The sequence below is a fragment of the Plenodomus lingam genome, assembly GCF_022343315.1.
Source record: "Plenodomus lingam strain CAN1 chromosome Unknown contig_19, whole genome shotgun sequence".
NCBI classification, from domain to species: domain Eukaryota; kingdom Fungi; phylum Ascomycota; class Dothideomycetes; order Pleosporales; family Leptosphaeriaceae; genus Plenodomus; species Plenodomus lingam.
Window position 1 is genome coordinate 404,135 of NW_027093936.1, and position 25,043 is coordinate 429,177.

General features: G+C 52.8%; 12 protein-coding genes across 12 annotated transcripts; 8 read left to right on the forward strand and 4 right to left on the reverse strand.

Moving 5' to 3' along the window:
• Positions 1–481: 481 nt before the first annotated feature.
• On the forward strand, positions 482–1,279 carry IAQ61_004147 (uncharacterized protein; the record flags this gene model as incomplete). The annotated part of the gene is made up of 2 exons (XM_003838758.1): positions 482–541; positions 593–1,279. 2 exons carry the CDS (start codon positions 482–484, stop codon positions 1,277–1,279), a joined length of 747 nt encoding a protein of 248 aa, XP_003838806.1.
• Positions 1,280–1,911: 632 nt separating this feature from the next.
• IAQ61_004148 (uncharacterized protein) lies at positions 1,912–2,418 on the forward strand (the record flags this gene model as incomplete). The annotated part of the gene is made up of 1 exon (XM_003838759.1): positions 1,912–2,418. One exon carries the CDS (start codon positions 1,912–1,914, stop codon positions 2,416–2,418), a length of 507 nt encoding a protein of 168 aa, XP_003838807.1.
• Positions 2,419–3,274: 856 nt separating this feature from the next.
• IAQ61_004149 (uncharacterized protein) lies at positions 3,275–4,456 on the reverse strand (the record flags this gene model as incomplete). Its single annotated transcript, XM_003838760.1, has 3 exons — positions 3,275–3,726; positions 3,796–4,257; positions 4,306–4,456. 3 exons carry the CDS (start codon positions 4,454–4,456, stop codon positions 3,275–3,277), a joined length of 1,065 nt encoding a protein of 354 aa, XP_003838808.1.
• Positions 4,457–5,902: 1,446 nt separating this feature from the next.
• On the forward strand, positions 5,903–6,881 carry IAQ61_004150 (uncharacterized protein; the record flags this gene model as incomplete). Its single annotated transcript, XM_066096224.1, has 2 exons — positions 5,903–6,013; positions 6,066–6,881. The coding sequence occupies 2 exons, from the start codon at positions 5,903–5,905 to the stop codon at positions 6,879–6,881; spliced, it is 927 nt and encodes a 308-aa protein (XP_065953542.1).
• A 713-nt stretch (positions 6,882–7,594) lies between these two features.
• On the forward strand, positions 7,595–9,750 carry IAQ61_004151 (uncharacterized protein; the record flags this gene model as incomplete). Its single annotated transcript, XM_066096225.1, has 4 exons — positions 7,595–7,750; positions 7,801–8,264; positions 8,311–9,591; positions 9,645–9,750. The coding sequence occupies 4 exons, from the start codon at positions 7,595–7,597 to the stop codon at positions 9,748–9,750; spliced, it is 2,007 nt and encodes a 668-aa protein (XP_065953543.1).
• A 63-nt stretch (positions 9,751–9,813) lies between these two features.
• Positions 9,814–10,575, reverse strand: BNA1 (3-hydroxyanthranilic acid dioxygenase; the record flags this gene model as incomplete). The annotated part of the gene is made up of 2 exons (XM_066096226.1): positions 9,814–10,318; positions 10,424–10,575. 2 exons carry the CDS (start codon positions 10,573–10,575, stop codon positions 9,814–9,816), a joined length of 657 nt encoding a protein of 218 aa, XP_065953544.1.
• Positions 10,576–10,954: 379 nt separating this feature from the next.
• On the forward strand, positions 10,955–11,761 carry IAQ61_004153 (uncharacterized protein; the record flags this gene model as incomplete). The annotated part of the gene is made up of 4 exons (XM_066096227.1): positions 10,955–11,047; positions 11,127–11,325; positions 11,464–11,587; positions 11,647–11,761. The coding sequence occupies 4 exons, from the start codon at positions 10,955–10,957 to the stop codon at positions 11,759–11,761; spliced, it is 531 nt and encodes a 176-aa protein (XP_065953545.1).
• Positions 11,762–13,067: 1,306 nt separating this feature from the next.
• On the forward strand, positions 13,068–15,214 carry IAQ61_004154 (uncharacterized protein; the record flags this gene model as incomplete). The annotated part of the gene is made up of 5 exons (XM_003838766.1): positions 13,068–13,101; positions 13,182–13,250; positions 13,301–13,538; positions 13,595–14,058; positions 14,109–15,214. 5 exons carry the CDS (start codon positions 13,068–13,070, stop codon positions 15,212–15,214), a joined length of 1,911 nt encoding a protein of 636 aa, XP_003838814.1.
• Positions 15,215–15,894: 680 nt separating this feature from the next.
• Positions 15,895–18,033, forward strand: IAQ61_004155 (uncharacterized protein; the record flags this gene model as incomplete). Its single annotated transcript, XM_066096228.1, has 3 exons — positions 15,895–16,182; positions 16,265–17,745; positions 17,910–18,033. 3 exons carry the CDS (start codon positions 15,895–15,897, stop codon positions 18,031–18,033), a joined length of 1,893 nt encoding a protein of 630 aa, XP_065953546.1.
• A 20-nt stretch (positions 18,034–18,053) lies between these two features.
• ALA1_1 (Alanine--tRNA ligase) lies at positions 18,054–22,033 on the reverse strand. Its single transcript, XM_003838768.2, has 3 exons — positions 21,628–22,033; positions 18,861–21,496; positions 18,054–18,757 (listed from the first exon to the last, which is right to left on the reverse strand). The coding sequence occupies exons 1-3, from the start codon at positions 21,959–21,961 to the stop codon at positions 18,578–18,580; spliced, it is 3,150 nt and encodes a 1,049-aa protein (XP_003838816.2). The 5' UTR covers positions 21,962–22,033; the 3' UTR covers positions 18,054–18,577.
• Positions 22,034–22,585: 552 nt separating this feature from the next.
• Positions 22,586–23,536, forward strand: IAQ61_004157 (uncharacterized protein; the record flags this gene model as incomplete). Its single annotated transcript, XM_066096229.1, has 2 exons — positions 22,586–22,739; positions 22,863–23,536. The coding sequence occupies 2 exons, from the start codon at positions 22,586–22,588 to the stop codon at positions 23,534–23,536; spliced, it is 828 nt and encodes a 275-aa protein (XP_065953547.1).
• A 395-nt stretch (positions 23,537–23,931) lies between these two features.
• Positions 23,932–24,756, reverse strand: IAQ61_004158 (uncharacterized protein; the record flags this gene model as incomplete). Its single annotated transcript, XM_003838769.2, has 3 exons — positions 23,932–24,393; positions 24,451–24,576; positions 24,670–24,756. 3 exons carry the CDS (start codon positions 24,754–24,756, stop codon positions 23,932–23,934), a joined length of 675 nt encoding a protein of 224 aa, XP_003838817.2.
• Between the last annotated feature and the right edge of the window lie 287 nt (positions 24,757–25,043).

A 25,043-nucleotide genomic window follows, 5' to 3' on the forward strand; every position in this document is an offset into this window, starting at 1 on the left:
CTCGATCCGCAGGTGGGGATTTGTCGGAAGCGAGTCGCTACGCTACCACCGCCAACTGACTGTGAGCTTCTGCGTTCCCCGGTGAGATTGTCTTGTCGTGGATAGACTGGGACTTGGACTTGGGGACTCTGTATGTTTCTGGCTACCCCAGTTGACCGCTGTTTGGATGGATCGTGTCGCGCTTGTTGACATTCTGCTCAAAGCGGACTAGGCGCGACCGACGTCGGTCATCCCTGTCCAGAACCTCCGAGCCACTCCACTGTGAGCGAAGAGCGAGCGAGCAGCCCAAGGCAGCCTCAAAACCAACACTGCCATGCCCACTGTCCTTCTGTGGCTTGGCTTCTGCAGACTATCTCAAAGTCTCTCGAGACGAGTATGATTGTGTGATACGCTATTTGCGATGAGAGACAATCGCACTGTTCAATTGCACCCATTTCTTGTCTTGGAACAGCAACGCTCCCATAGAACAGCATAGCACACCATGTCTCTCACCCTCAAGGTGACCTCGCTGTTCGTGAGGACATTGGCAAAGCCCATGGCGGTACGTGCATGCACTTTCTCCTTCCTCCATGCTTACTCACAAGCAAAGTAGAACACCATCAAACGCAACGCCCACGAGCACGAGCGCTTCCGAAGAATATGCGTCTCGTTCGCCCAGGGCTTGCATCGCATTGACATGCGCATGCGTCTCGGCCTTCTCCAGGACCCTGCAGTCATTGATCGCCAAATCAAGAAGGAGGTCGCTGCGGCCGAAGCCGCAAGAAAGAAAGCAGCGGCGCCAACAGTCTTGACGGAGGAGGAGACGCGTGCGGAAGAAGCCCTTACAGAGAAGGAGCGGGAAGCAATCAAAAAGAAAGCAGAAGAGAGGATCAAGCCACGCATTCGGCCACTGTCAGAACAAAAGGCAATTGAGATGGGCGCAAACTTCGCATCTGAAACCTTCATCTTCATGGTTGGCATTGGTGTGATCCTGTTCGAAAACTGGCGGCAGAGAAGGAAGGCGCGGAATGCAAGAGATGATATACGAGAGGACTTGGAGGAATTGCAAAACGAATTGAAGGCTGTCAAGGCAGAGTTGGAGGAGCTGAAAGCGAAACACCCCGAGCCTACAGCGTCCAAGCTGCTAGGTTTTTTTAAGGGCAGCAGCAAGAATGACGAAAAGAAGGCCGAAACAACGAATGGACCTGCTCCTGCAGTTCTGTCAACAGCGCCAGAGCAGAAATCGGCGCTTATGCTACAACCTCCATCGGAACCTTCACCGCAGAATCGAGCACAATAAGTGCCATGTGTCTGGCAAATTCGGTAATCATTTCGCCCATTGTATATTGACGCGCAAAGTCTCTTTTGGTTGCACAGTCCGATCTCCCATCTTGTATAAATTCTCCGCTCAAGATACCCATTTCACAATGTAACTTTGACCTACCAAGCAAGACGAGTCCTTTCAGCGCACGCACAGCTCGATCGCAGTAGCGGGACTGCAGTAAAAAGAACACTGCTCTAAACACGCCTACACGTTGTTCGAGATTGCTAGATAACCTTGGACGCGAGTGAGGCTTTGTTGGGTCTACTGATCTATGGATGCCGATACAGCCGGCCGTCCCTTCCTCGACCGTGACACGATTATGTGTACCTAACCGCCCCATCTCACTTCTACCTTGCTACTCGCCTCATATCACAAACACCATCCATCTTCCAATCGGTTTCATCTGCCCGTCTGACGATTTTGCCCTGCGACTCAAGCTATTCCAGCACGCTACTGATCCGTATGTGTGTCATGTCCTCAACACCATCACAAACAGATGATGATCATGTAATGACTTATCATAGTGGCATTGAAAAGAGATGGTATAAGTCATCTGAGGCCAAGTGAACTCAGGTACTCATACACGACAAGTCGGATACCGATCTCTCATGGGCTTCGCAGTCCAGCACAGCGTAATGCGGTGGAACAAGATCGACGTAAAACAGTCTTCCTCGCACCCAAATGCGTTGACCTCCACACCTCAGTCCCATAGCAGTGTTCCCATTCCCCAGCTTGACGGCCCTTCCGATCAGCCCCGTCAAGCAATGGGCAGCAGAACAACTATCCAGCCCTTGGGTCCTGGACATCATCACTCGACTCGCCTTCAAACAACACACCAGAATAGCACGCAGATCGTGACTAGACAACCGTTTCGACCCACTCTGAACGCAGTTGGCATTCTATTACCCTACTGCACTATGATGCCGCCCCTGAGCGAAGCACAAGTGATAGCACTCAGCGACGTTGCAGGTAGTCTGAGGGAGCTTGTCCTCCTAGCTCTGGGTGCTGTTGCTGGAGACTCGGGTTGTGTGAGGAAACTTGAAGCTGCCGTTGGTGAGGAAACTGCAGTGAGCATTGCAGAATTCTTCATGGATGAGTGGGAGATGGATGGCTAAAAGGCATTCTACCACGCCCACTGCACAACAGACACAAGATATGTACAAGGAGCACACTTGACCTATATCTTCCTAAATTAAACGCACAAAAAATTGTTTACTCCGCCTGCCGAAAATTCACATTCACAGCACTTCCATGATCCCTCTCCATCCCAGCCCAGTTCTCCCCACCCCCTTAACCCCATCCCATCACGCGCACCCCAAAAAGCCACAATGTACACGCAGGCATCCCATGTAACTAGTCCCTCGGTCCACGCAACAAAAGTAGAAAAGTCGATCAGCAGAGATCATCGCGGGTGATACACGACACGGTAAACAGCGGGAACAGCGGCGTTTCTGGGGAAAGCCGAGCAAAGTCGTTCGGTTCCGGTGCTCTCTCTCTCGCATGTGAAAATCCGGGGTGTGTGTTCCCTGCTTGCGCCGAGTTGAGGATAGAATGGTGGGTTTGGGGATGGAATCATGGATGCGTTGTGAGAGTGTGGGGAAGCGTGGGTTTTATCATTGGGGGAGTGGGGAGTGGTTGGTGTGGTTTGAAGGGGGGGGCGCAGTGGTTTATGAGATGATGATTGTTGTGGTTTTACGGTAACCCAGATCATGTCAAAATTCCATAGCTTGATGAAAAGTACACGCACTAATTTTTTTTTGGCGCAAGAACAGGTTGAAAAAACAGGGCAAAATAAAATAAAAATAAAAATATGAATGGTTTCAGCACGAGCAAATGTAGCATCACCACGCGACACGCTCGTGAGACTTTTTTCGTAGTGTAACATTGTCGTCATACTTGCACACCATCAGGTATCGGCAGCCGCACCTCAAGAATTCAGCAATCCAACCTAGAGATAAAACGACCGAGCCATTATGCCGAGCTCGTGACGTTAATACCAATCTGGGCCAAGGCCGAAGCAACATTCAAATCGAGACGAATAGTATTACCCTTAATCGCATCTTCATAGTAAGTCAGATGCTGGCCATTACTCGCGATACTCGAGTTGCCGACGATTTCAATGGGGAGCACGGCGTTCCTGTAGGTGGACTGGACGAGGCCGAGGATGGTGAGTTGGTCGACGCGGCTCTGCATGGGGAGCACATTGTTGCCCGGACGGAGAACGAGGTTGGGGATGAGGGAGTAGCCGATTGAGCGGCCGTCGACGGCGAGATTCATGGTGACGTTGCCGAGATCGAGGGTCATGACGGAGGGATTGGGAATGGAGACGTTGCCGATGAGGTTGGAGCCGTCGGGGAGGATTTCTTCTCTGCCGGAGAGGATGCGGACATCGGTGATGTTAAGACCCGCGAGTTTGTTGAGGCCTGGATGGAGGAGGGAGGAGCAGTGTCAGTATAGTTTGTGTACAAGTTGGGTGGTTGGGACATGGATACCTTTCATGGTGATGACCTTGTTGTAGTTTACGGACATTGTGGGTAGGCCGGAAAGCTTCAATTTGGTTTTTCCATCCATGTAGACATCGAGGCTTTCGGCAGCGAGCACCGCCTGGGTGTACTGAGAAAAGCGTTCGACGGAGTCAAAGTTGACATCTTGATCGATTGTGATGTAGGTCACTTCCTCCGACTTGGCCTCAGGAACATTAACGTAGAGGAACGGCTCTTGATCCTTGAGCGAGAGTCCAGCGCGGAAAGGCCTAATGGTCGGGTGATAGCTGCTGTCGCTTCGGACGACGGTGTCAATCTTGAGATGCACGCTTTCAGGCAAAGGGCTGGTGACTTCTTGTGCTGTTACTTCCAGAGTAGAGGCGTTGAGCTCGCGTTGAGCTCGTTTCGGAATGGCAACGTAAATAATGGGCAACACAATAATCAGAACAATGATGGCGAAAACGAGCAAGTCTAAACGCGTCAGCAGGTATATGGTTGTTCACGATTCGGACGACTGACCACACCACCAGAACTTCCTGCAATGGTTCTTCATGCGACCCTTTGCGCCTGGCCGTGGTCCTGGAGGATACAAAGTGTTCATTAAGCCACCCTTTCTTACAGCGGCACTGTGCTCCATCTGTTGTTGCGAAGGCTCAACTTTGCTGTCCATGTTGGGGTTTGGAGCGGTCGCGTCTAGTAGGCGAACAGAAGAAGCAGAAAACGTCGAAAGCCTGTAAGATAGTCGAACCAGCGCAACCAAATCGTGTATCGCCTACAGGTCTTCTTTCCACAGAGATGCCTCAGAAAGTAGAGGTGGAGATATGTGGGGAAATAGCTTTACGGTGATCAAGGGTCTTAAGACGCTTGGAAAGAAAGGCACATGCACATTGAATACGACAATCATTACCCGTTTCCCAAAGAGCGCTTCGCCGACGAGAGTGGGTATGTCGGAAGTCGAAACAGGCAGGATCAGTGACAGGCTCAACGTTGTCAACGAAGCGAACCGTCGTTTAGGAGAATAAGGGAGAGTAGCCATTTGTGGTCACACGCCGAGATGACTGCCACCTCTCCGGACACATTGCGGAGTCGAAGCGTATTAGCGACCATGATACCGAGGAATCGTCTGGCACATGCTTGACAGGGTCTTGTTCTGTGCCAGAGATCGTGTACACAGGTATCGTAGATACTACTATGGCTATTCAGCCAACGTGAGTGGCTGGCGCGCCGGCGGCCATGTTCGCCCAACATGTTTAGCTCTTTGTTCCGGCGATGATGGCGACAATGAATGATGCAGGAGTTGACAAACTTGATAGGATGGTTTGGGACATGAGAGCTGGCCATTGTTGATGAGAGACATGGGTGGGCCGAATGGCACGGGGACTTGTTACGACGTTACCCCCGGCATTCTGGCCTCTTTCCAGCTAGCCGTCGAGCAGGCCTGCTCCCGCCACCAATCTGATTGCTTAACTCTCGGCTGGCTATCCCGTTTATGTGTGGACGCCTTGAATCGTTTCAACGTGAACAAGCAACTGTTCCTAGAGGAGCAGGTGAGCGAGGAATCTCAATAGCCCCTATTGGGATCATTTCTTTTCACACGACTTTTTGGACTGGCAGTGGTCAACTCTCGGTCCTGGAAGGCAGCAGCTTAAAGGGGTGCAACCCCACGTACACGCATTCAGCTGCTTATGTACCGTATGTAGCAGACTTCTCTAAGAGACACTGCCCTCTCCACCATTGTATACCGTATTGGATCATAGCAAGGGGTACACAATAAGCAACCATGTCCGTTTCTGAGGCTCATCCGTTGACCACATAGGCAGCGTGGGACAATGAGGTGAAGTGGATTCCGCGGGCCGCAAAATGATCTACGTGGGTCAAGTACTATATGTTGAGCTGGTTGCAATGATGCTGCTAGCGAAAGCTTAAGACAGAGAGGTCGTTGAAAGAAGAGTCTTGGTGGGCAGTTCAGATCGCTAGCCCCGACCGCGCCAAGCAACGCCATGTGGGCCGTCGCATACCGGTACAGACGCGAGTAGGTCGTGATTTTGAGAGTTGCGACGATTGATTGTCTACTTCGACTGCGACCGGCGATATACAGTCTACATACTCCAAAACCATGGCGCAATCAGACGACGAGGATGACTACATGAACATGGTTTTCGAGGATGCGCCCAAAGGCCCAAAATTCGAAACGTCACTCCAGCGCGCAGCTCGCAAACGCAAAGAGGTGCGTCTCTTCACCAATATTCACATACGCCCTGACCTAATCTGGATCCTAGGGTGAAGCAAAAGCGCGACAGAAGACCAAGGCCGAGCGCAGGGAGGAAGCAGAGGCAGCTCGCGAGGCAGCGCTTGCCACAGCTCTACCCGAGACCAACAAAGGATTCAAGATGATGGCTAAATTTGGCTTCAAGCAGGGCGACTCACTGGGCAAGTCTGAAGATGCGCGTAAAGACCCTATACAGGTCAACATAAAGGAAGACCGAGGAGGTATAGGCCTGGAGTCTGAGAAGAAGCGCAAGTTCAGAGAACAGTTTGCAGAGGCTGAAAGGCTCGCCAAGCGCTCCAAAGAAGAGGAAGGCGACTACCTGGAGATGCGGCGTCAAGAACAGAAGGAGAAGAAGCTAGAGAGAGACCTGGACAACGCTCAAAGAACGGCCGAGCGACTGCATGATAAGGCAGCAGAGGAGAAGGGAACCCCAGAGCCGGTCGAAAAGCCGCTCAAGGATATCAACGTCCTCTGGCGTGCCCGCGCTCGACGACGAGTCGAGAAAGAGCATGAAAAGCAACAGCGCCGTGAACTGGAGAACAGCCTTTCGTCCCGATTGCCGACACTGGCTCCTGAAGACGACGATAACGATTCCAAGGTGGCACAGGGTAGAGACTTGGCCCCATTCTACACCACCCTTGAGCACAATCTCGAGGATGAGGATCCGGAGCTTGCAGAGTTCGAGGCCTTGCCGGTCTCGGAGCGCTTGCATAAAGTCCTCGTGCATCTTCGCGAGAACTACAGATACTGTCTGTATTGCGGATATGAATACCCTGATGCTGAAATGGAAGGCTGTCCCGGAATAACTGAAGAAGACCATGATTGAGAGTAGCCGATACGTTTTATTGATGTCACAACAAAGCCCAGCAAGACTGCATGTCATCTGAGCATCTAGCCAGGAGATGAAGATTGCAGACATGTATTAGGACGCATTTATACTCCCACAACTCCAAGCAACTCAAAAGGTACGTATAATCTGTAGATACAGATGATCGTGAGTAGATTGGTACATGTAATTGCGTTGCCATCGTGCGCCTTACAACGTGCTTACGCAGACACCTAGTTGATTGCGCCTAGACGGTCACATGCTTCTTAGTATGCACACTATAGGCATCAGAGTGATTTTATTGAGGATCTCTAAATTCATGCTACTGTCAGGCATCTAGAGCTAGCGTTACATCATGAGCTGTAAGAGCACTGCATGCCTACCCAAGTAGAGAAGCACAATTGAGGTGGGTAGGTGGGCGGAGGCGAAAAGCAAGACCTCTCTGGATAAATATATACATTCATCTACGATGAGAAGCAATGAAACACGAAGAGCTCATCTCATTTACTATGTGCCATTTAGATAATGAACAGTATGTCCCGAACAATCGTGATGTACTAGATGGGACTGCTGGAGTGAAGCCCTAACCTAATTCGCAAAGTCCCGTGCTCACGCGTTCCCCAGTCGCGCTTCACCACTCCATTGCAACCCCTAGCCTTGATCAACACCTGGGCATTCTGAGGACATCCGCATGAACAAGGATTGAAAATAAGATGGAGCATCAACGTTGTTATGTGTACGAGCCATCAGAGTCAGATGAGCGACCTGCAAAGCGTCAACGCAAAAGCACATACGACCCGCACGCTCAATTGTCTGAACGACTCAAAGTCTACCACAATCTATGGACCCAACAAGAGCAGCGAATCCATGTATATCACTCTTCTCATAATGCGACTATTCACAAAGCTGACAGCGCCAGGACACATTAGAGGGAGCGGATAGCGCAACCCAGGAAAATATTGTCAACTTCATCACGAAATCGTCCGGCTCTTCAGATGACACAAAATCTGCTATTCCCACAGCTCTCGTAATCGCAGGCCCCAGCATCGCATCCCATGGTCCTTTTTTCGACCGCCTGGGTCGAAAGATTAAAGAGGATGCGAACAGCGCGTACGTCTTGCTAACTTCTAGCGAATGTCCAAATCTCAAAGCACTGCTTAAGACGCTTATCAAGAAAGCCACCTCACGCATTGAGGACGACGATGAAGATGAATCAGATCGGCCAGTGATGTCTTCTAGAAATGGACCCAAGTTGCTTAACTATGATCTTGGACACATCCAAGAATGGTTGAAGAAGAGCCAGGCATCGAGCCTTGTTGTTGCTATTCAGGACAGCGAAGCATTCGACGCTGCATTACTTGCTGATATGGTCGATCTTTTCCAGTATGTCCTGATCTCGGTCATTCACGAATTATGCTAACGCGTACAGCTCATGGCTTGACCGCATACCATTCGTTCTGTTATTCGGCATAGCTACTTCCGCAGAGAGCTTCGAAGAACGCATGTCAGGCAACTCATTACGCTATCTTGAGGGTGAGAAATTCGACGTCATCCAGTCGGATGATATCATCGAGAAGCTATTCCGCGCGACCGTGGCAAATACAGATACCCGGCTGTGCGTTGGGCCAACTCTGTGTCGTCGTATGTTGGACCGACAGAAAGATCACCTGCAAAATACACAGGACTTTTGCGATGGACTCAAGTACGCTTACATGTCGCACTTTTATGGAAGCTACCCCACAATCTTCTTGAATGAAGACTTACCCTTTGAAGACTTTTCTCCAGCGGCTTTTGAAGCTGCTCGCAACTTGCCCTCGTTTCGGAAGCATGTAGAGTCTGCGCTGGAGACTGGTCAAGTTCAGCATGTGCGCCAATTACTCGAAGCAGACGAATATCTGTTTGAACAAATTTCACGACACAAAGCAGTTGGGTTCCAAGCTCTTTCGGCGCTCAGTCATGCCACTCAAGTGCTTGCGAGTATACGCGAAGTCCTTCAGATATCGCCCAAGGCCCGGTTGTCAACTATCTGGACTCGCTCAGCAGCAGGAGAAATCAGCAGCTCACCCCTCTTACGAGAGACTATGTTGTTGACCAAGAAGGTCTCCTCAGACAAGTTGGTGGATCTCCTTGCGGTCTTGGAAGAGTTCGTTGGTGACTATTTTTCGATTGACCTAGGATCTTTCAAACAAGAGCTTGATGTTCTCTTGAAAAACAACGATACCAATGCGCCTCTTCGTACGCAGCATGATGTTCGTAACGACAGTCTCAGGACCACGGTCGTTGCACAAAAGGTGCTACTAAGTAAACACAAGGCTGCGCTCTCGGAGCAGGACAAAGCGTACTCGGATCTGGTCGGTCGTTTCTACGATGCACTTGAACAATATTTCTCGGAGTCTTTTATTGATCCTCGAACATTGTTCCTAGCGGAGATTCTAATTTACGATCTAAAGTCACCACACACAGAGGTCTTCCAGGCCAAGCCACGCTTCGCCATCGAGCGGGCACTTGCCTCCCCCCACGACTATCTGGGTTGCGAATGCTGTACTGGAGTTAATGGGAACGTAGCTGCACTCTCTGCGACTCAGCCTGCGACCGCGATTGTGTATCAGATGTACCTCGAGTCTGGTACATTAATGAATGTGAGCGATCTGTGGTCTGCATTCAACGCAATAGCAGGTGATGGGGAAGAGGAGAACGAGCCCAGGACGATGTAAGTTTGAAGCGTCATCACAACCTTTCAATCAATGGCTAACCCCATTTCAGGGCTCTCTTCCAGCGAGCACTAGCTGAGCTGAGATACCTGGGTCTTGTCAAGCCCAGCCGAAAGAAGACCGACCACATCACAAAGACGATGTGGAAAGGCTTGTAGATCTTTGCGCTCCTATGATACATATCCATACCTTTGCGCCTCGACGCTTCAATGCCACAAACCTTATGCCGTCTTCTGCGGCGCGGTATCACAGAGCGTGCCACAATTCTTACATGTCCTCGCCTCCTTATCTTCCTTGAATGCATTCACTGCCTCTTTAATCTGTGTGCCCAAATCGATACAATGAAACGCAGCTTCATGCACCTTCTCCCCACAGCTCTGACAATACCACCTCAACCTATCCAGACTGCCCTCCGGCCGCTTCTGCTCCAGGACCACCCCCACCGTATCCTTGAATCGCACGGGATTATGCGGCGTATTCGGAGGCAGGAGGAACATGTCCCCCTCGTGAATATGGATATCGCGGAATTGCTGGTCAGCAGGTAGGGAATGGTCGACCACTTTCAAGAGCATGGAGCCTTTGTACTGATAGAACCACTCTGCTGTCTCGTTGATGTGATAGTCTGTTCGTTCATTAGGGCCGCCGACGATCATGACGGTGACCGAGTCGTTGTACACGCAATAATTGTTGATTGGGGGTTTGAGCATGTGGGAGTTTTCTGCGACCCTGTTTGCGAGGGACAAATCCAGGTCAGCGAATCATGTTTCTCGGGGGCTGTTCTTTGGGGGTGGATAAGGGCCGCGGCGGAATATGCAAAAGGGCAGATTTCACCATTTTGGTATGTTCAATGGTGGACCCAGGTGTCCACCTGCAGGCGGCTGGGTGAAGTGGCGTTGCGAGGTTGCGGCGGAGGTCTTCACCGGCGCGTGCGGTGAGTTTTGCCAGAACCCTTTGGCTGCTTGTAGCATTCGTCGCAAAGCCATTGCCGTGATATTTGTCGCGCTTCACTCGTTTGGTCGCCTTGTGTGAAATCTGGCAGACGGGCAGTCTTCAGTTGCGTGCTTTGGGAGCCCAGAGGCCTGGACTTCAGTAACTTTAGGGCCTAGGCAATCCAGGGTCCTTCGCTCATATGTGGGGGGTGGGTGAGCTTAACTTGCTCATTCTTCCCCGCGATGGCCGCGCCAGCCCGTGCTTGCTACGCCATGGCGCGACGCGTGATGTCGGTACATAGGCATGTGGCCAGTGTGAAATGTGGTTTGCGTGTGACACCTTGTCTGGTCTCTTTCTTTATATATCTCTTTTTCCCCATTTGAAGTCTGCCGGTACCTGGATACATTACAGAATTCAGAAAAAAACTACATCATGTCTCACTCGGACATGGACCACGGCCACAGCGACCACAGTATGCCCGGTATGCCAGGCATGGGCGGTGATGAGCCCATGTGTAACATGAACGTACGAACTCTGCTCTATCCCTTCTCTCTGTCTTCCAGAGATACCGCATTCCATGCTAACAGGTCTTTGTATCCTACAGATGTTATTCACCTGGGACACGACCAACCTCTGCATCATCTTTCGCGGCTGGCGCATCGACGGCACCTTGTCCCTCATCCTCTCCCTCCTCGCCATCGTCCTGCTCACGGCTGGCTATGAAGCCGTGCGCGAAATGTCGCGACGATACGAGGCGTATACACAGGGAGTGGTTGAGGGAAGAAGGAGTGGGGATGTTCGAGGTGAGTTGATATCCCGTCTGATGTGCGTACGGTGTAAGGTGGAAATCTCGGGGGAGATGGAGAGAATTGGATGATCTTTTCCTACTACTGTCACCTTTGCCCTTGGACATTGGCTGAATGCAGCGCAAACACAAAAAGATATCACAGGTGAATCGAGCTCATTACTTGGCCCAGGGCGTAACGCTGGGAAAGCGGAGCAGCAACACAAGATTGTGAAGGCGGCGCTGTATGCCGTGCAAGTCTTTTATTCCTTCTTCGTCATGTAAGTTCTGAACACGGCATGTGGACGCAATAAGCGCAAAGACTGATCAATTTCTGCAGGTTGCTGTTCATGACATATAATGGATGGATTATGTTGGCTGTGGCTGCCGGCGCATTCGTTGGTTACTTGATGTTCAGCCAGTCTTCGAGCACGAAATCAGTTGCGTGCCATTGAACAGGTTGCATGTGCAGATGAAGTACTTGAGGTTCGGTCAACAGTTTGGGCAACACATTCTGTGGAGGAGGTGTTGAATGGAGAGGCTACTCTACATCACACCGGTCTTATTCCCGTGGATTGTGGACCGCAGCGGCGTTGTAACATTGTTGGTGACTTTCACCAAGGTTATCGATTGAAGATCGCGGAGTGGACGGAGGATAGACCTCGGTACACGTTGTCGTATTACCGGTACTGGCAGTCTCCGAGTTGATGATCGAGGGGGCATGGGACAGAAGTAGATCACCAAGCACATAGAAAACACAATTTTGTTTGGAAGACCACAATATGCGCAGACTGTAAGACGCTCAATGCCAGATTATGTACATGCTATACGTGATGCAACTGCCCGGTCTCGCGTTAACAGACACCGAGCTACACCATGATGCTGTCGGGGGCGATTGGACCGAAAGCTCTCTGGACGCGCCACGAATGCTGGCACAGCGCATCTCGACCCGACGATTACAGCTTTGTTTTGGAGATGTCGGTCTGCTTTCCATCTTGTAACTGAGATGTAGCACCGAGAAGTCGAGTTTTTATATCAATGCTCTCGTGGATTCGACAGTGGTGTACCCTGTGGGGTAATTCTGCCCGCTGCAAACACCGATCGGTCTTTGCGATAGGTGCGGGGACGATTGCCAAACCTGGGCATTTCATCAAAGTACTCTAGGAACGAAATGTAGAGTACAGCACCAATGGCCAAAAAAATAGTGGTCCATGTTTTGTGGCAACAAGAGCGAAAATGGATTGCGTCTATGATGTATAGACTGCGGATACCGGTAGTAGTTTACTAACAGTTGTTGGCTGCAGCCAGATCTTCACATGCCAGAGCCGCGTGACCCCAGGCTTTTCCCCCCCCAGCTTTTCGTCGGCACGCGTCCTGCCATCTCAGGAGTCCGTCGCGCATCCCCAGCCAAAGGGAGAGGCGCCGCCGGTGGAGCGTCAGGTGCATGCGAACCAAGGACGAGCTCCGTCTTCACATGCTGATGAAAAATGACACAGCAAAAGCGTCGTGGCTTGTCGACAGAGTTGCGACGAAACGAGTACAAACCGAAGGCGCGCAATTGGCCGGTGACATGGGTAGCGCATGGGGCTTAGCGTAGTTCTCCACTTCCGAGGCTCATGTTGCGACTCAAGACCAGGCCGAACGGGCGTGCTCCGCCAGATTGAATAAAGACTCCTCCATCCCGTTTCCCACGCATTTGCTTCTCTAGACCCCCATCTCTACTCTTTTCCCGCATCTCCTCTGTATACCCTCTATTTCATCATGCCGCAAAGGGTCATTGTCGTTGGTGCTGGCTGTAAGCATTCACCCTCGCCTCGGATCATACACACCGTGTTTGACGACGACGACGACGACGACGGCTAACAAGGTCGACAGTGTCCGGACTGAGCGCTGCTCACACCATCTATCTTGCTGGAGGCAATGTTGTGCTCCTTGACAAGAACAGTATGTGTTGATCTAAACTCCAAAATGGAGCCGATGCTGACTTGGCAAAGACTTCATGGGAGGCAACTCCACAAAGGCCACATCAGGAATCAACGGTGCCCTTACCAGGACACAAGTAGACCACAAGATTGGCGACAGCGTCAAGCAGTTCTACGATGACACACTCAAGTCTGCGCGCGACAAGGCGCGGCCAGATCTGATCAAGGTCCTCACCTACAAGTCGGCTGCGGCCGTCGAATGGCTGATGGACGTCTTCAACCTTGACCTCACTCTCGTCTCACGGTTGGGGTATGTTTTCCATTTCTGCTATCAAGAAGCCGGACAGAGACTGACATTTCGCATAGTGGCCACTCGCAGCCCCGAACCCACCGTGGTCACGATGCCAAGTTCCCTGGTATGGCCATCACCTATGCCTTGATGCAGCGATTCGAGGAGCTCGCCGAGGCAGAGCCAGAGCGCGTTCAGCTCGTCAAGAAGGCCAAGGTCACCAAGGTCAACACCGAGGGCAACCGCGCCACTGGTGTCACATACCTTTTCAACGGCGAGGAGACTACAGTAGAGGGCCCCGTCATTCTTGCGACCGGTGGCTACGCTGCCGACTTCACAGACGACTCGCTGCTCAAGAAGCACAGGCCAGACACGTTTGACCTGTCGACAACCAACGGCGCTCACGCCACTGGTGACGGACACAAGATGTTGATGAAGATTGGTGCCAATGGTATTGACATGGACAAGGTCCAAGTTCACCCCACTGGTCTTGTTGACCCCAAGGACCCAACCGCAAAGACCAAGTTCTTGGCTGCTGAAGGTGTGTACATCTATCAATCATTCCAGTCCTATCAACTGACTCGTTTCCAGCTCTTCGTGGAGAGGGTGGCATCTTGCTCAACAGCAAGGGCAAGCGATTCTGTGACGACCTCGGTCACCGCGACTATGTATCCGGCAAGATGTGGGAGGAGAAGGAAAAGGGCCTCTGGCCCATCCGTCTTGTGCTCAACTCCAAAGCCTCCAACGTTCTCGACTTTCACACAAGGCATTACTCTGGCCGTGGCCTGATGAAGAAGATGACGGGTGCGGAGCTCGCAAAGGAGATTGGCATCAGCGCAAAGGAGCTTCAGGAGGAGTTTCAGAGCTACAACGCCATTGCCAAGGGTGAGAAGAAGGATGTCTGGGGCAAGAAGTACTTCCACAACCTGCCCTTTGACGTCAACGACACGTTCCACGTTGCACACATGGAGCCTGTTCTCCACTTCACCATGGGTGGTATCGAGATCAACGACCAGGCACAGTGCTTGAACTCAAACGGCGAGCCATTCGAGGGTCTCTACGTTTGTGGTGAGCTTGCCGGTGGTGTGCACGGTGCCAACCGTCTCGGGGGTTCATCACTACTTGGCTGTGTCGTCTACGGCCGTGTTGCTGGAGACTCGGCCTCCAAGTACCTCTTCCAACAGGCACTCAACAACGCCGGCGGCGCAGCTGTCTCGCGTCTCGGACAGATCTCCCTCCACATCGACCCATCGCAACCTGGAAAGGTGGCGATTGAATGGGGCAACGGCATCAACGGCGGCTCCTCATCAGGCGCTGGATCAGACCCCGTGCAGCAACAGAAGCAACTGTCGTCAGCACCTGTGATGAAGGGTAACGCCGACTCGAGTGAGCCCGGCAAGGTAACCAAGCCTAACGAGGTCAAGAAGTTCACCATCCCCGACAAGGAGTTCTCGCTCGAGGAGGTGGCCAAGCACAACAAGAAGGATGATCTATGGATTGCTGTCAAGGGCATTGTCATGGACGTGACCAACTGGACAGACGAGCACCCCGGTGGGCCCCAGGCACTCTTCAGCCACATGGGCAAGGACGCATCGGAAGAGTTTGAGATGCTACACGACGACGAAGTGATCCCTAAATATGCGCCTGAAATTGTCATCGGACGCGTCAAGGGACAGGAGGTGACTCTTGAGTACTAGGAATGACGGATGACGGTGTTTGATGTACTTGTAGCCTTGTCTTGTGTGTGTGTGTGTGTTGTTCAATGATATTTCTTGCATCTTTGAACCTCATGTCTTACCTATTGCCGTGCATGTCTGGAAGTGAGTCGAAAGTGTAAGCCGAGTGGAATGTAGTTGTGATGATGATGATGATGATGATGATGATGATGATGGGTGTGTGTACTTGAACTCGTACTGTACTTCCAGCCAGCATTCCTTGTGGCGCTGCCATAAGCTGACGGGTAGCCCTGGTCTGGTTGGGCTGCAGACGGCCGCAAGCACGGCAGCTCAGCCGCAGCTGTGGACCCTGGCTCCACCTGTAATTCCCCGGAAACGCGAATGACCATGATGACATTTGGCATTCATCGCCCGTTACCAAACACTTAGGAGCTGATTTACTCCACGCCCACCACACCCACCGCCATCACTACACGTCACGCTTCCCTTGTTTCCCCTTTGCGTGTCAGCGACGATTAAGAGGGCAAGAGAAGAAGAGGAAGAGGAAGAGGAAGAAGAGGAAGAAGAGGACGAAGAGGAAGAAGAGGAAGAAGAGGAAGAAGAGGAAGAAGAGGAAGAAGAACAAGAACAAGAACAAGAACAAGAAGAAGAAGGGAATAAAAGATGCTGTGCCAGTCCTCACTCACCTCCTTCGATCGACAATGACTACGACATACGACGAGTATGGCGTTCCCGTGGGCGCATACTCGGAACCAGAGAGCTTGACCACGCAGGCGTGGAGGCTCGCACGGGCGCTGTTCAGGTACCGAATTCGGCCGACTGCGCAGAGCAGGCTTGGTGGGTTCAAGAGGGGGCAGGGGAGCTTCAAAAGACTGGCCACGCTGGCCAATGCACTGGTCGTGCTCTGGTGGCTGGTCTTGTGTTGGGGCGAGAGGGGTGTCTTCAATCGCGCGATTGGGAATTGCCACTGGGATCGGTGGGAGAACTGGGTATGTACATGCCCTCGTACGGGGAGGAGGGGGAGGTGAATTGGGAAGCAGTACATGAAACTGATGTAGTCAACCTTCACAGGAAGAGGGCGCAAATCCCCATAGGCTCATCTTCATCGCCGACCCACAACTCATAGATCCGCATACCTACCCCGACCGCCCATGGTATCTGAACTCGCTCGCATACAAATACACCGATCTCTACCTTCGCCGCACCTTCTCTCGCTTCCAGACCATTCTTTACCCCGACACCATATTCTTCCTCGGCGACTTGTTCGACGGTGGGCGCGAATGGTCCACACGTACCACCACATCCCCAGAGAAGCAATACCGCAAGTACGGTGATGACTACTGGATCAACGAATACCGCCGCTTTGGCGACATCTTCTTCGAGCACTGGGGGGACGCCGGTATGGCCCCACGCCCTGGTCAGCCTGGACGAAAGATCATTAGCAGCCTGCCTGGAAACCACGACCTAGGCTTCGCACGCGGCGTGCAAGTCGCTGTTCGAGACCGCTTCAACGCCTACTTTGGCGAGGGCAACCGCATCGATATTATCGCAAACCACACCTTCCTGTCCGTCGACAGTGTATCCCTCTCCGCACTCGACCAGGATAAACCCGAGGAAGTCGAAGCCCTCTGGCGCCCCGCAAAATCCTTCCTCGAAACCGCAAAGGCACAGAAACACCGCCTGGTACAGCGTGAACTTCGTGCACAGCAGGGTCTACCTCCCTATCCAGGAATGCAACACAGCATGATCCCTCTGCAGGACTTTGCGCGCTCGGAAATCCCCCATGCGAATGCAGACCACGTATCCGACTTTCCGTCTATCCTCCTGACCCACGTGCCCTTGTATCGGCCTCCAGGTACGCCATGCGGTCCCCTCCGCGAACACTGGCCCCCTACGCCCCCACCACCAGGCCAACCGCCGTTCGAAGTCGACGACCGCAACGCAATCTCCGTGCGCGGAGGGTACCAGTATCAAAACGTGCTCTCGCGCGAACTTAGCTCATCCATTACCGAGAAGATTGGAGACATTAGCTATGCGTTTAGCGGCGACGACCACGATTACTGCGAGGTGCTGCACAGGGGATACGCCTCTGCGGGTGGCGGCATCCGGGAGATCACAGTCAAGAGCCTGAGCTGGGCCATGGGCATCAGAAAACCGGGCATCGTCATGCTCAGTCTATGGAACCCAGTGGATGAAAATGGCGTATCCAAGTCCAAGTCCAAGACGGTACAGATGAAATTATGTCTACTCCCCGATCAAATCGGCACCTTTATAACCTATGGTGTCTTCTTCGGCATCACCCTCAGTCTGCTGCTCCTCCGCGCCGCCCTCATCGCACGCGGCTTCCTCCCGTCCTCCGAGGCACACACGGGAGACTCGACCCCCCTCCTCCCCCTCACCACTGCACCGTCCACAAACGACGTCGCACGCGACAAGGAAAAGGGTAAGGAAAGGGAAAGAGATGAATTCTTTCAATACCGTCACTCGGATAACACTCCCCCACCTCACTCTTCAAACTCGTCCTCCTCGGATCGCGTTACTGCGGTCTTGCAGTCTCGCGCTCGCTCTACTACTACTACTACTACTACTACTTCTGCATCTGCATCTGCTCATACCCCTGCCTCTGCATCTTCCCACAGACTCCCCCATCCTCCAAACTCTCACACAGAACCACCAGCACACGCACAGAAACCTTACCCCCTCATCCACCACGCAGGCTTCTATCCTACCTCCGACCCCTCTTCTGCGTCCTCCAACCCACAACCCCGCACCACAATCTCCGCCGACAAGCATCGTCTGCGCAAGAGGCGGCGTATAGGTTCCAGGCTGTTTTGGTATGAACTTCGCACTAGTTTGGGGTGGGTTGTGGGGTGGGGTGGATTGGGGTATGGGTGGTTGGTTTGGAGGGGGTGAGGGGGGAGGGGAGGGGTGTGTGTAGGAGAGGATATGCATGGTTTGGTAAGATAGATGGAATGAATGGATAGATGGATGGATCAACGGGGCGTTTTTTTCTTCTTCTTTCTCTCTATTTGTTTTCCTACTGTAGTTTTGGGAGTGTGGGTTGCGTGTAAGATGACTTGGGAATATGGATGGGATATCGTTCACATGGAAAACGCGATGTAACATATGTGTCTATCGACCATCACCATCCACTTGTCACGTTTCCAAATCTTCGTATCATGAAGATCCCGAGAGTACACACACACACACACACACTCTCTCTCTCTCTCTCTCTCTCATGAGTTCATGAATACTTCATCTCCCCATTCTTCCAAAAAACTTACACATGAAAACCACACACCCTCCACAGCTTGAGGAGAAGAGAAAAAAAAACGTCAACACACGCATCCATCCATCCACCATCACACCTAAAAACTCAACCCTCTACAACCCCAATTTCTCAATCCACTTCCTCGCCTCCTCAACCCCCTCATCCACCCTCTCCGGATTCGTACCCTGTCCAATCGCCGTGGCCGCACCAGCCTTGCCCCCCGCCTTACCGCCGATAATAGGCGTCACGGCGGCTGCCCATTTGGGGCCATCTGCACCTGCGGCTTTGAAGGGCTGGTTTGGGGAGAGTTAGCGTTTGCATTTGTATTTGGAGGGAGGGGGAGGGGCAAGGGGCAAGAAGAGAAAGAAAGAAAGCAAGTCAAAGACGGCAACTCACCTCACTGACATAACACGCATGCACCACCTTGCCCTCCTCGGGACTCGCACTGAACAAGTACACACTCTTGTCCTTGAGGCCACTCTTGGGCGCGCTGACCGTCTTGATGGTCTCGCTAATCGCCTTATTCACCTGCGGACTCCACGCCACCTTGTGCACCAAGACATTGCTGTCCTTGCCCTCCTCTTCAAAGAACTTGGTCACCTGGTCGAGCACGCGCTTGTTATCCGCCTTGGCAGCCGCCTTTTGCTCATCAAGAATCGACTTTTGAATCTTGTTGAACGAGTCGCGGAGCGAGGATTTGGAGAGGGCGGAGATGGTGAGGCCGTTGAGTTCGACTTGGAGCTTCTTGGCTTCGGCTTCCTTGGCGGGGCCAAAGGGCATCTTACCAAAACTCTCGAGACGGGTGGCGAAGTCGTTGGCTAGACGTTGGACGTTGTAGGCTTCTTGGCCGGTGACGGCGACGATGCGTCGGATGCCCTTTGCGATGCCGGATTCCTCGAGGATGACGAGTTCCTTGATCTCGCCCGTCTTGAGCACGTGGGTGCCGCCACAAAACTCAACGGAGAGTTTGCCCCAGGCTGGGTTCTTGGGGTCTGCGAGCAAATCTTCAACGGGCTGGCCAACAGAGACGACGCGCACAGGGTCAGGGTAAGTCTCGCCAAAGACGGCACGAACGCCTGTTATCTCCTTTGCTTTCGATAATGGTACGTCTTTTGCGTAGACCTTGGCGTCTGCTTTGATATAGGTGGTGGAGATAGACTCGACCTTTTCAATCTCAGCATCGGAGAGACCAGCCTTGTGAGAGAAGTCGAAGCGCAATTTTTCGGGTGCGACGAGCGAGCCCTTTTGATCAACTTCGTTGCCAAGGACTTCACGGAGGGCATAGTTGAGGACATGGGTACCCGTGTGGTTATTGCGGATGGGGTGTCTCCGAAGTTCGTCGAATTCTGCAATCACCTCGCTTCCCACCTTGAGCTCGCCATACTTGAGGTAGCCGGTGTGTAGTACGTATCCAGCGTATACTTGGACGTTTTCAATGCTGATTTCGGCCTCGCCGTCTACCAAGAGCCTTCCGGTATCGTACTCCTGGCCACCTTGCTCAGCATAGAAATTAGTCTTGTCAAGAAGCACACCAAATTGCTCTCCTTCAGGGACCTCTTTGGTACTCTTCAGAAACTGTTTATTGTGGTAGATGGCCTTGATGGTAGCTGTAATGTTCTCGCGGCCGTACTTGGGCGAATCGTCCGTCTTGGGCACATCGTCCATGGCATCCAGCGCACCGAGGTCGTGAACGTCAAACTTGACTACGGCAGCACCAGCTTTCTTATCTCCCTTGCTAGCCTCGCGAGCCTTCTCTTGGGCCTTCTCGACCTCTTTGTCATTGATGTTGAGACCACGCTCCTCAGCCATAAGCTTAGTGAGATCGACAGGAAATCCATATGTATCGTACAATCGCCAGACATCGTCTCCAGGGAGATCGTTTGAGCCCTTGGCTTTCGCCTTTTGCGCATACTTTTCAAAAATGACCTCACCACGATCCAGCGACTTGGCGAAGGCCTTCTCTTCCTCGTCAAGAATTTCGATAATGTCTTGTTGCTTCTTCCTGATCTCTGGGAACATGTCGCCCATTTGATCCACGAGCGTGGGGATGATCTTGGAGAAGAAGTCGCCAATTTCCACCTCGAAGTACTTGCGCGCATAGCGAGCGCCTCGGCGCAGAACGCGACGGACAACGTATCCTCGACCGACGTTGTTGGGAACACCACCGTCCGCAATAGCAAAGCTCATCATTCGGGTGTGATCTGCAACCACTCGGTAGGCAGTATCAATACCATCTGGGTCATCCGCGCCGAATCCGCCCCTGTATTCGCGCGCACCTGTGACCTCTTGTATCCTCTTGAACAATGGCGTGAAGACATCGGTGTCGTAATTCGACTTTGTGTGCTGTAGCACCGAGACCAAGCGTTCGTATCCCAGTCCGGTATCGATGTGTTTGTTTGGTAGCGGTCGCAACGACCTGTCTGGCTCGCGGTTGTACTGCATGAAGACGTTGTTCCAGATCTCAATCACCTCTGGATCATCCATGTTGACAAGGGAAGCCGCATTCCGGTAGTTTCCTCCCTCGGGCTCCCTCAAGTCGTAGTGAACCTCAGAGCAAGGACCACAGGGGCCCTGATCGCCCATTTCCCAGAAATTGTCCTTCATGTCTCCGGGCAGAATATGGTCCTCTGGCACCCCCACACTCTTCCACAACTCCTTGGCCTCGAGATCCGGCTCGAGATCCTCGTTGCCCTCAAAGTAGGTGACATACAAGCGCTTGGTGTCAATACCATAGACCTTTGTGAGGAGTTCCCAGGTGAAGCCAATAGCTTCCTTTTTGAAGTAGTCGCCAAAACTCCAATTACCCAACATCTCAAAAAAAGTGTGGTGGTAGCTGTCCTTGCCTACATCGTCGAGGTCGTTGTGCTTGCCGCCGGCGCGAATGCATTTTTGCGAGTTGGTTGCGCGCTTCAGTTGGGCGAAGTCGGACGAGGGGTCGATGGTGCCTTGAAAGATGGCCTTGTACTGGTTCATGCCCGCATTGGTGAAGAGGAGGGTGGGGTCGGAGAGGGGCACGACCGAAGAGGAAGGTACTGTGGAAATAGTCAATTCACATTTTCGTTCTTGTTGTCTCACATTTTCGTTCTTGTTGTCGTTATGTCGGGGGAAAGGTGAGGAGGGTGCGGTAAGCAAGGACAGGAGAGAGTAACGATGTCAGACGCACCAAAAGAATGGCCGCGCTCCTTGAAATAGTCAAGAAACGTCTGGCGCACGCGCACAGCACCCCATTCGTGCTTCTTGTCGGTGAGCGACATGTTGGCGGTGGGCTGGGCGGTGGTGCCCTGGCGGGGTATCAAGAGGGCTCTTGTGCGCGTGAATGGTCGCTGTGCGCCGGTGAGGGGCAGAGGATGATGATGATGATGATAATGATGATGACTGGAGAGGCAGGTGGCGAGGGTGGTGGTGGTGGGGAAAGCAACAGGCAGTCGGACTCGCAAGAGGAAGCGTGTATGTCTAGGATGAGGAGTCAGACGCTGTGCGAGGGCGGGTGGCAGCATTCACTCGACGAGCGATGAATAACTTTTTGACTCGACCGATTGTGTCTTTCTTTTTCTTTGCTAGTAGTGACAGTCGGAGTCCGATGCCATGCTATTACCATGCTAGGCCTAGCCTGGTGCCTCAGTGCTCCCGTCTCCAGTAGAGTAGCACGCTACAGGTGAGCTCCTGCGCCACAGTGCGGGGCTTGGCTTTGGCTGAACAACAGACCGAGTGGCTGGGCGGTTGAGTGGCTGGGCGGTTGAGTGGCTGGGCGGTTGAGTGGCTGGGCGGTTGAGTGGCTGGGGGGTGTGTGCCAAGACTAAACCCGGATCGGGTAAGGCGGCGGGCGGCGGGCGGCGGCCCTTTCGCGTCGCTGCTCGGAGGACCGATGAGAAGCGTATGAGCCTTCGAGAAGCTTCACCTGCATGGAACCCTCGCGTCGCCCATACCGGTACCTAGTACGATGCAGTACATTATATCACCCCCTTTGGACCCTGAAACCTTCACCCTAAAACACTCTCTACACTTCCTACGTAACCCTGACGACGCGTGTACGAGTTGACGCGCTTCTCTTCGGCCCCGTAAAAGGAAGCACTCACCTCTTCTTCTTCTTCTGGATTCTCGTCCATTAGAGCTGGCATGGGATGACTTCGCTCATAGCTCCCGGTAGCCAAGCCAATCTCCCACCACAACAACCCTCACCACCACGCCATGTGCCTCATGGCCGTAAGCGCGCTGCCGAAAGCTCGCTTGAGCATGAACAACGGCTGAGCAAGCGCTTTGATCTGTTGAACCTAGGTAAGCCAGCCATCATCACCATCACCACCACCACCACCACCATCACCACCACCACCATCACTCCTCTCCTTACTCCAGCCACACTCCACAAAGAAACATCCCACCACTAACACCACCACACAGACAACAGCACAACACGCCTCTACATCCCCGTACCCGGCTCCACAGACACTACTACCACCCCTACCACACGTCCAAACCCCTCTCCCACCCCAATCCCCACCCCAGACCCCCTAACCTTCATCTCCCCCCCCCGCACCCCCCACCAACGCAAACCACGCTCGCCCCCAACTCCCCGCCCCCCACCCCCGGACACCATGGAAGTCGAAGACACCCCAACCCGCATCTTCATCCACAACCTCGACGCCGAGCTCTCCGACCTAGAATCCGACGAAGACACCCCCATCTTCCTCTCCGATATCGAAAAACACCTGGCCAAGATTCCGCGCCATGTCCTCGTGCGCCCGGATCCTAAGCCCTCGATGCATAACCAGATGGTGCTTTATGCTGTCCCGGAGAGTTTGAGTGTCGAGCCTGAGCGCGATAGTGTGAGGAAGGCGATTGTGGAGGCCAGGGAGCGGATCAGGGAAAGGCAGGGGTTGGAGAGGGGGGCGGGCGCGGGAGAGGGAGAAGGAGAGAGAGAGGTCGGAGGTGTGGGAGGGGGAGGGGCAGTGCAGAGTGCAGAGCAAGGGGTGGCGCGAATAGACGACGGTCCCGTAGTGGAGGTGGAGGTGGAGGTGGAGGAGGTGGAGGAGCAGGAAGAGGAACAGGATGCTGATGCCATGGAGATTGATTGACATGCGTGAGCAGCCTGGCCACAGCATCATCACATTGGTAACCCGAATCGGGAAAATCTTGGAATTGCAAAATCATTCTAGTAAACCAATGATTACGATGGAAACACACCATGATTTTCACGCCGAACCATGTCCCTACCGTATGCATTTCCATCTCTATCAGCACACACTGTGAAACGAGGCTACGCGTATGCAATCTCCGTGCGTCAAGTATATGAATGTATACGACGATAACAATAACAACAATAAAAAATAGTTACATCTACATAGTATATACATGCCAACATGCCCATTCCACCCATGCATTTTGAAGTATATGATCCAGTCACACACTCCGTCCTCTTCTCCTCTCTCTCTCTCTCTCTCTCTCTCTCTCTCTCTCAACCCCGCTCCCCCTACCGTCTAAACCTCCCCACAACACCCATCAACTTCGTCTTCGCAGTCTCCGGTCTCGCCGGCAACACCGGCTGCGCACTCAAACCCCCTTGCTCCACATCCCCATGTGGTCCCGCGCCCGACCCCGAACCCACAAACCCATTCGTCTGACCACCCTGCAACATGCCCGGTCCAGGAAACCCACTGATGGCAGGACGAGCAGCAGCAGTAGTCCCATACTGTGGCAGCTCGACACCGGCTGCCCCGCCCTGTTGCGGATGCATCTTGGTGGCGCCCGGGGGCGGGTAGTATTGGGGCGGGGAGTCTGTGTTTTGGTAGAGAGGCGGGGGTTCAGTCCAAGCGGGGTCTTGACGCTGGGCGTATGCTGGATTGGCGGGCGTGGGCGTTTGATAAAAAGTGAAGTGATTTTGGGGGGGACCGGCTTGGCCGTAGCGACGGCGGGTGGAGTAGGATACCAGGAACTTTTTGGCTTGGGGTTAGTGAATGGATGGATATTTACACATGGGGGAACAACGTACACGATGGTAGGAAAGTAAAGGGAGACCCTTTCGTAGCCGATGTTTGGCGTGGATGTAGCCACCGATGAACCAGCCGAAGAAGAGGAAGAAGAATATTAGGATGACCCATTTGATTATTATGCCTGTCTGTACTCGGGATTAGTCTTGATTGTGTGTTGCATTCTTTTGGGATTGGAGAGAGAAAGAGAGAAAGAGAGAGAGGTGGAGTGGAAGACTTACGTCACTGTACCAGAAGCTGTCCTCTCCATAGCACTGTCTGAAGCCTTCTGCGTCTATTACACAATCATATCTCTTTGCGAACAGCATGGCTGCGTCGTATCTGTATGGGTGTATAGGTAGTTAGGTTGTATAGTCGTCGTCTGACGACAAGAATAAAATAAAAGGTAAAAGCACTTTGGTATAGTGCCGTCAGGTCTCGAGGGCAATGTGTAGTAGTGCAAGTATCCAAGACGGGTCGTATGTAACTATCTCAACTGTGCAAGCCAGGGAAGCAAGGACGAGTATGTAGATCGTGGTCCCGAGCGCAAACGAGTCGTCGATGGCTACACCGAACGGAACGACTGTGCCACACACCGCAGCCCTATGTCCTGTTC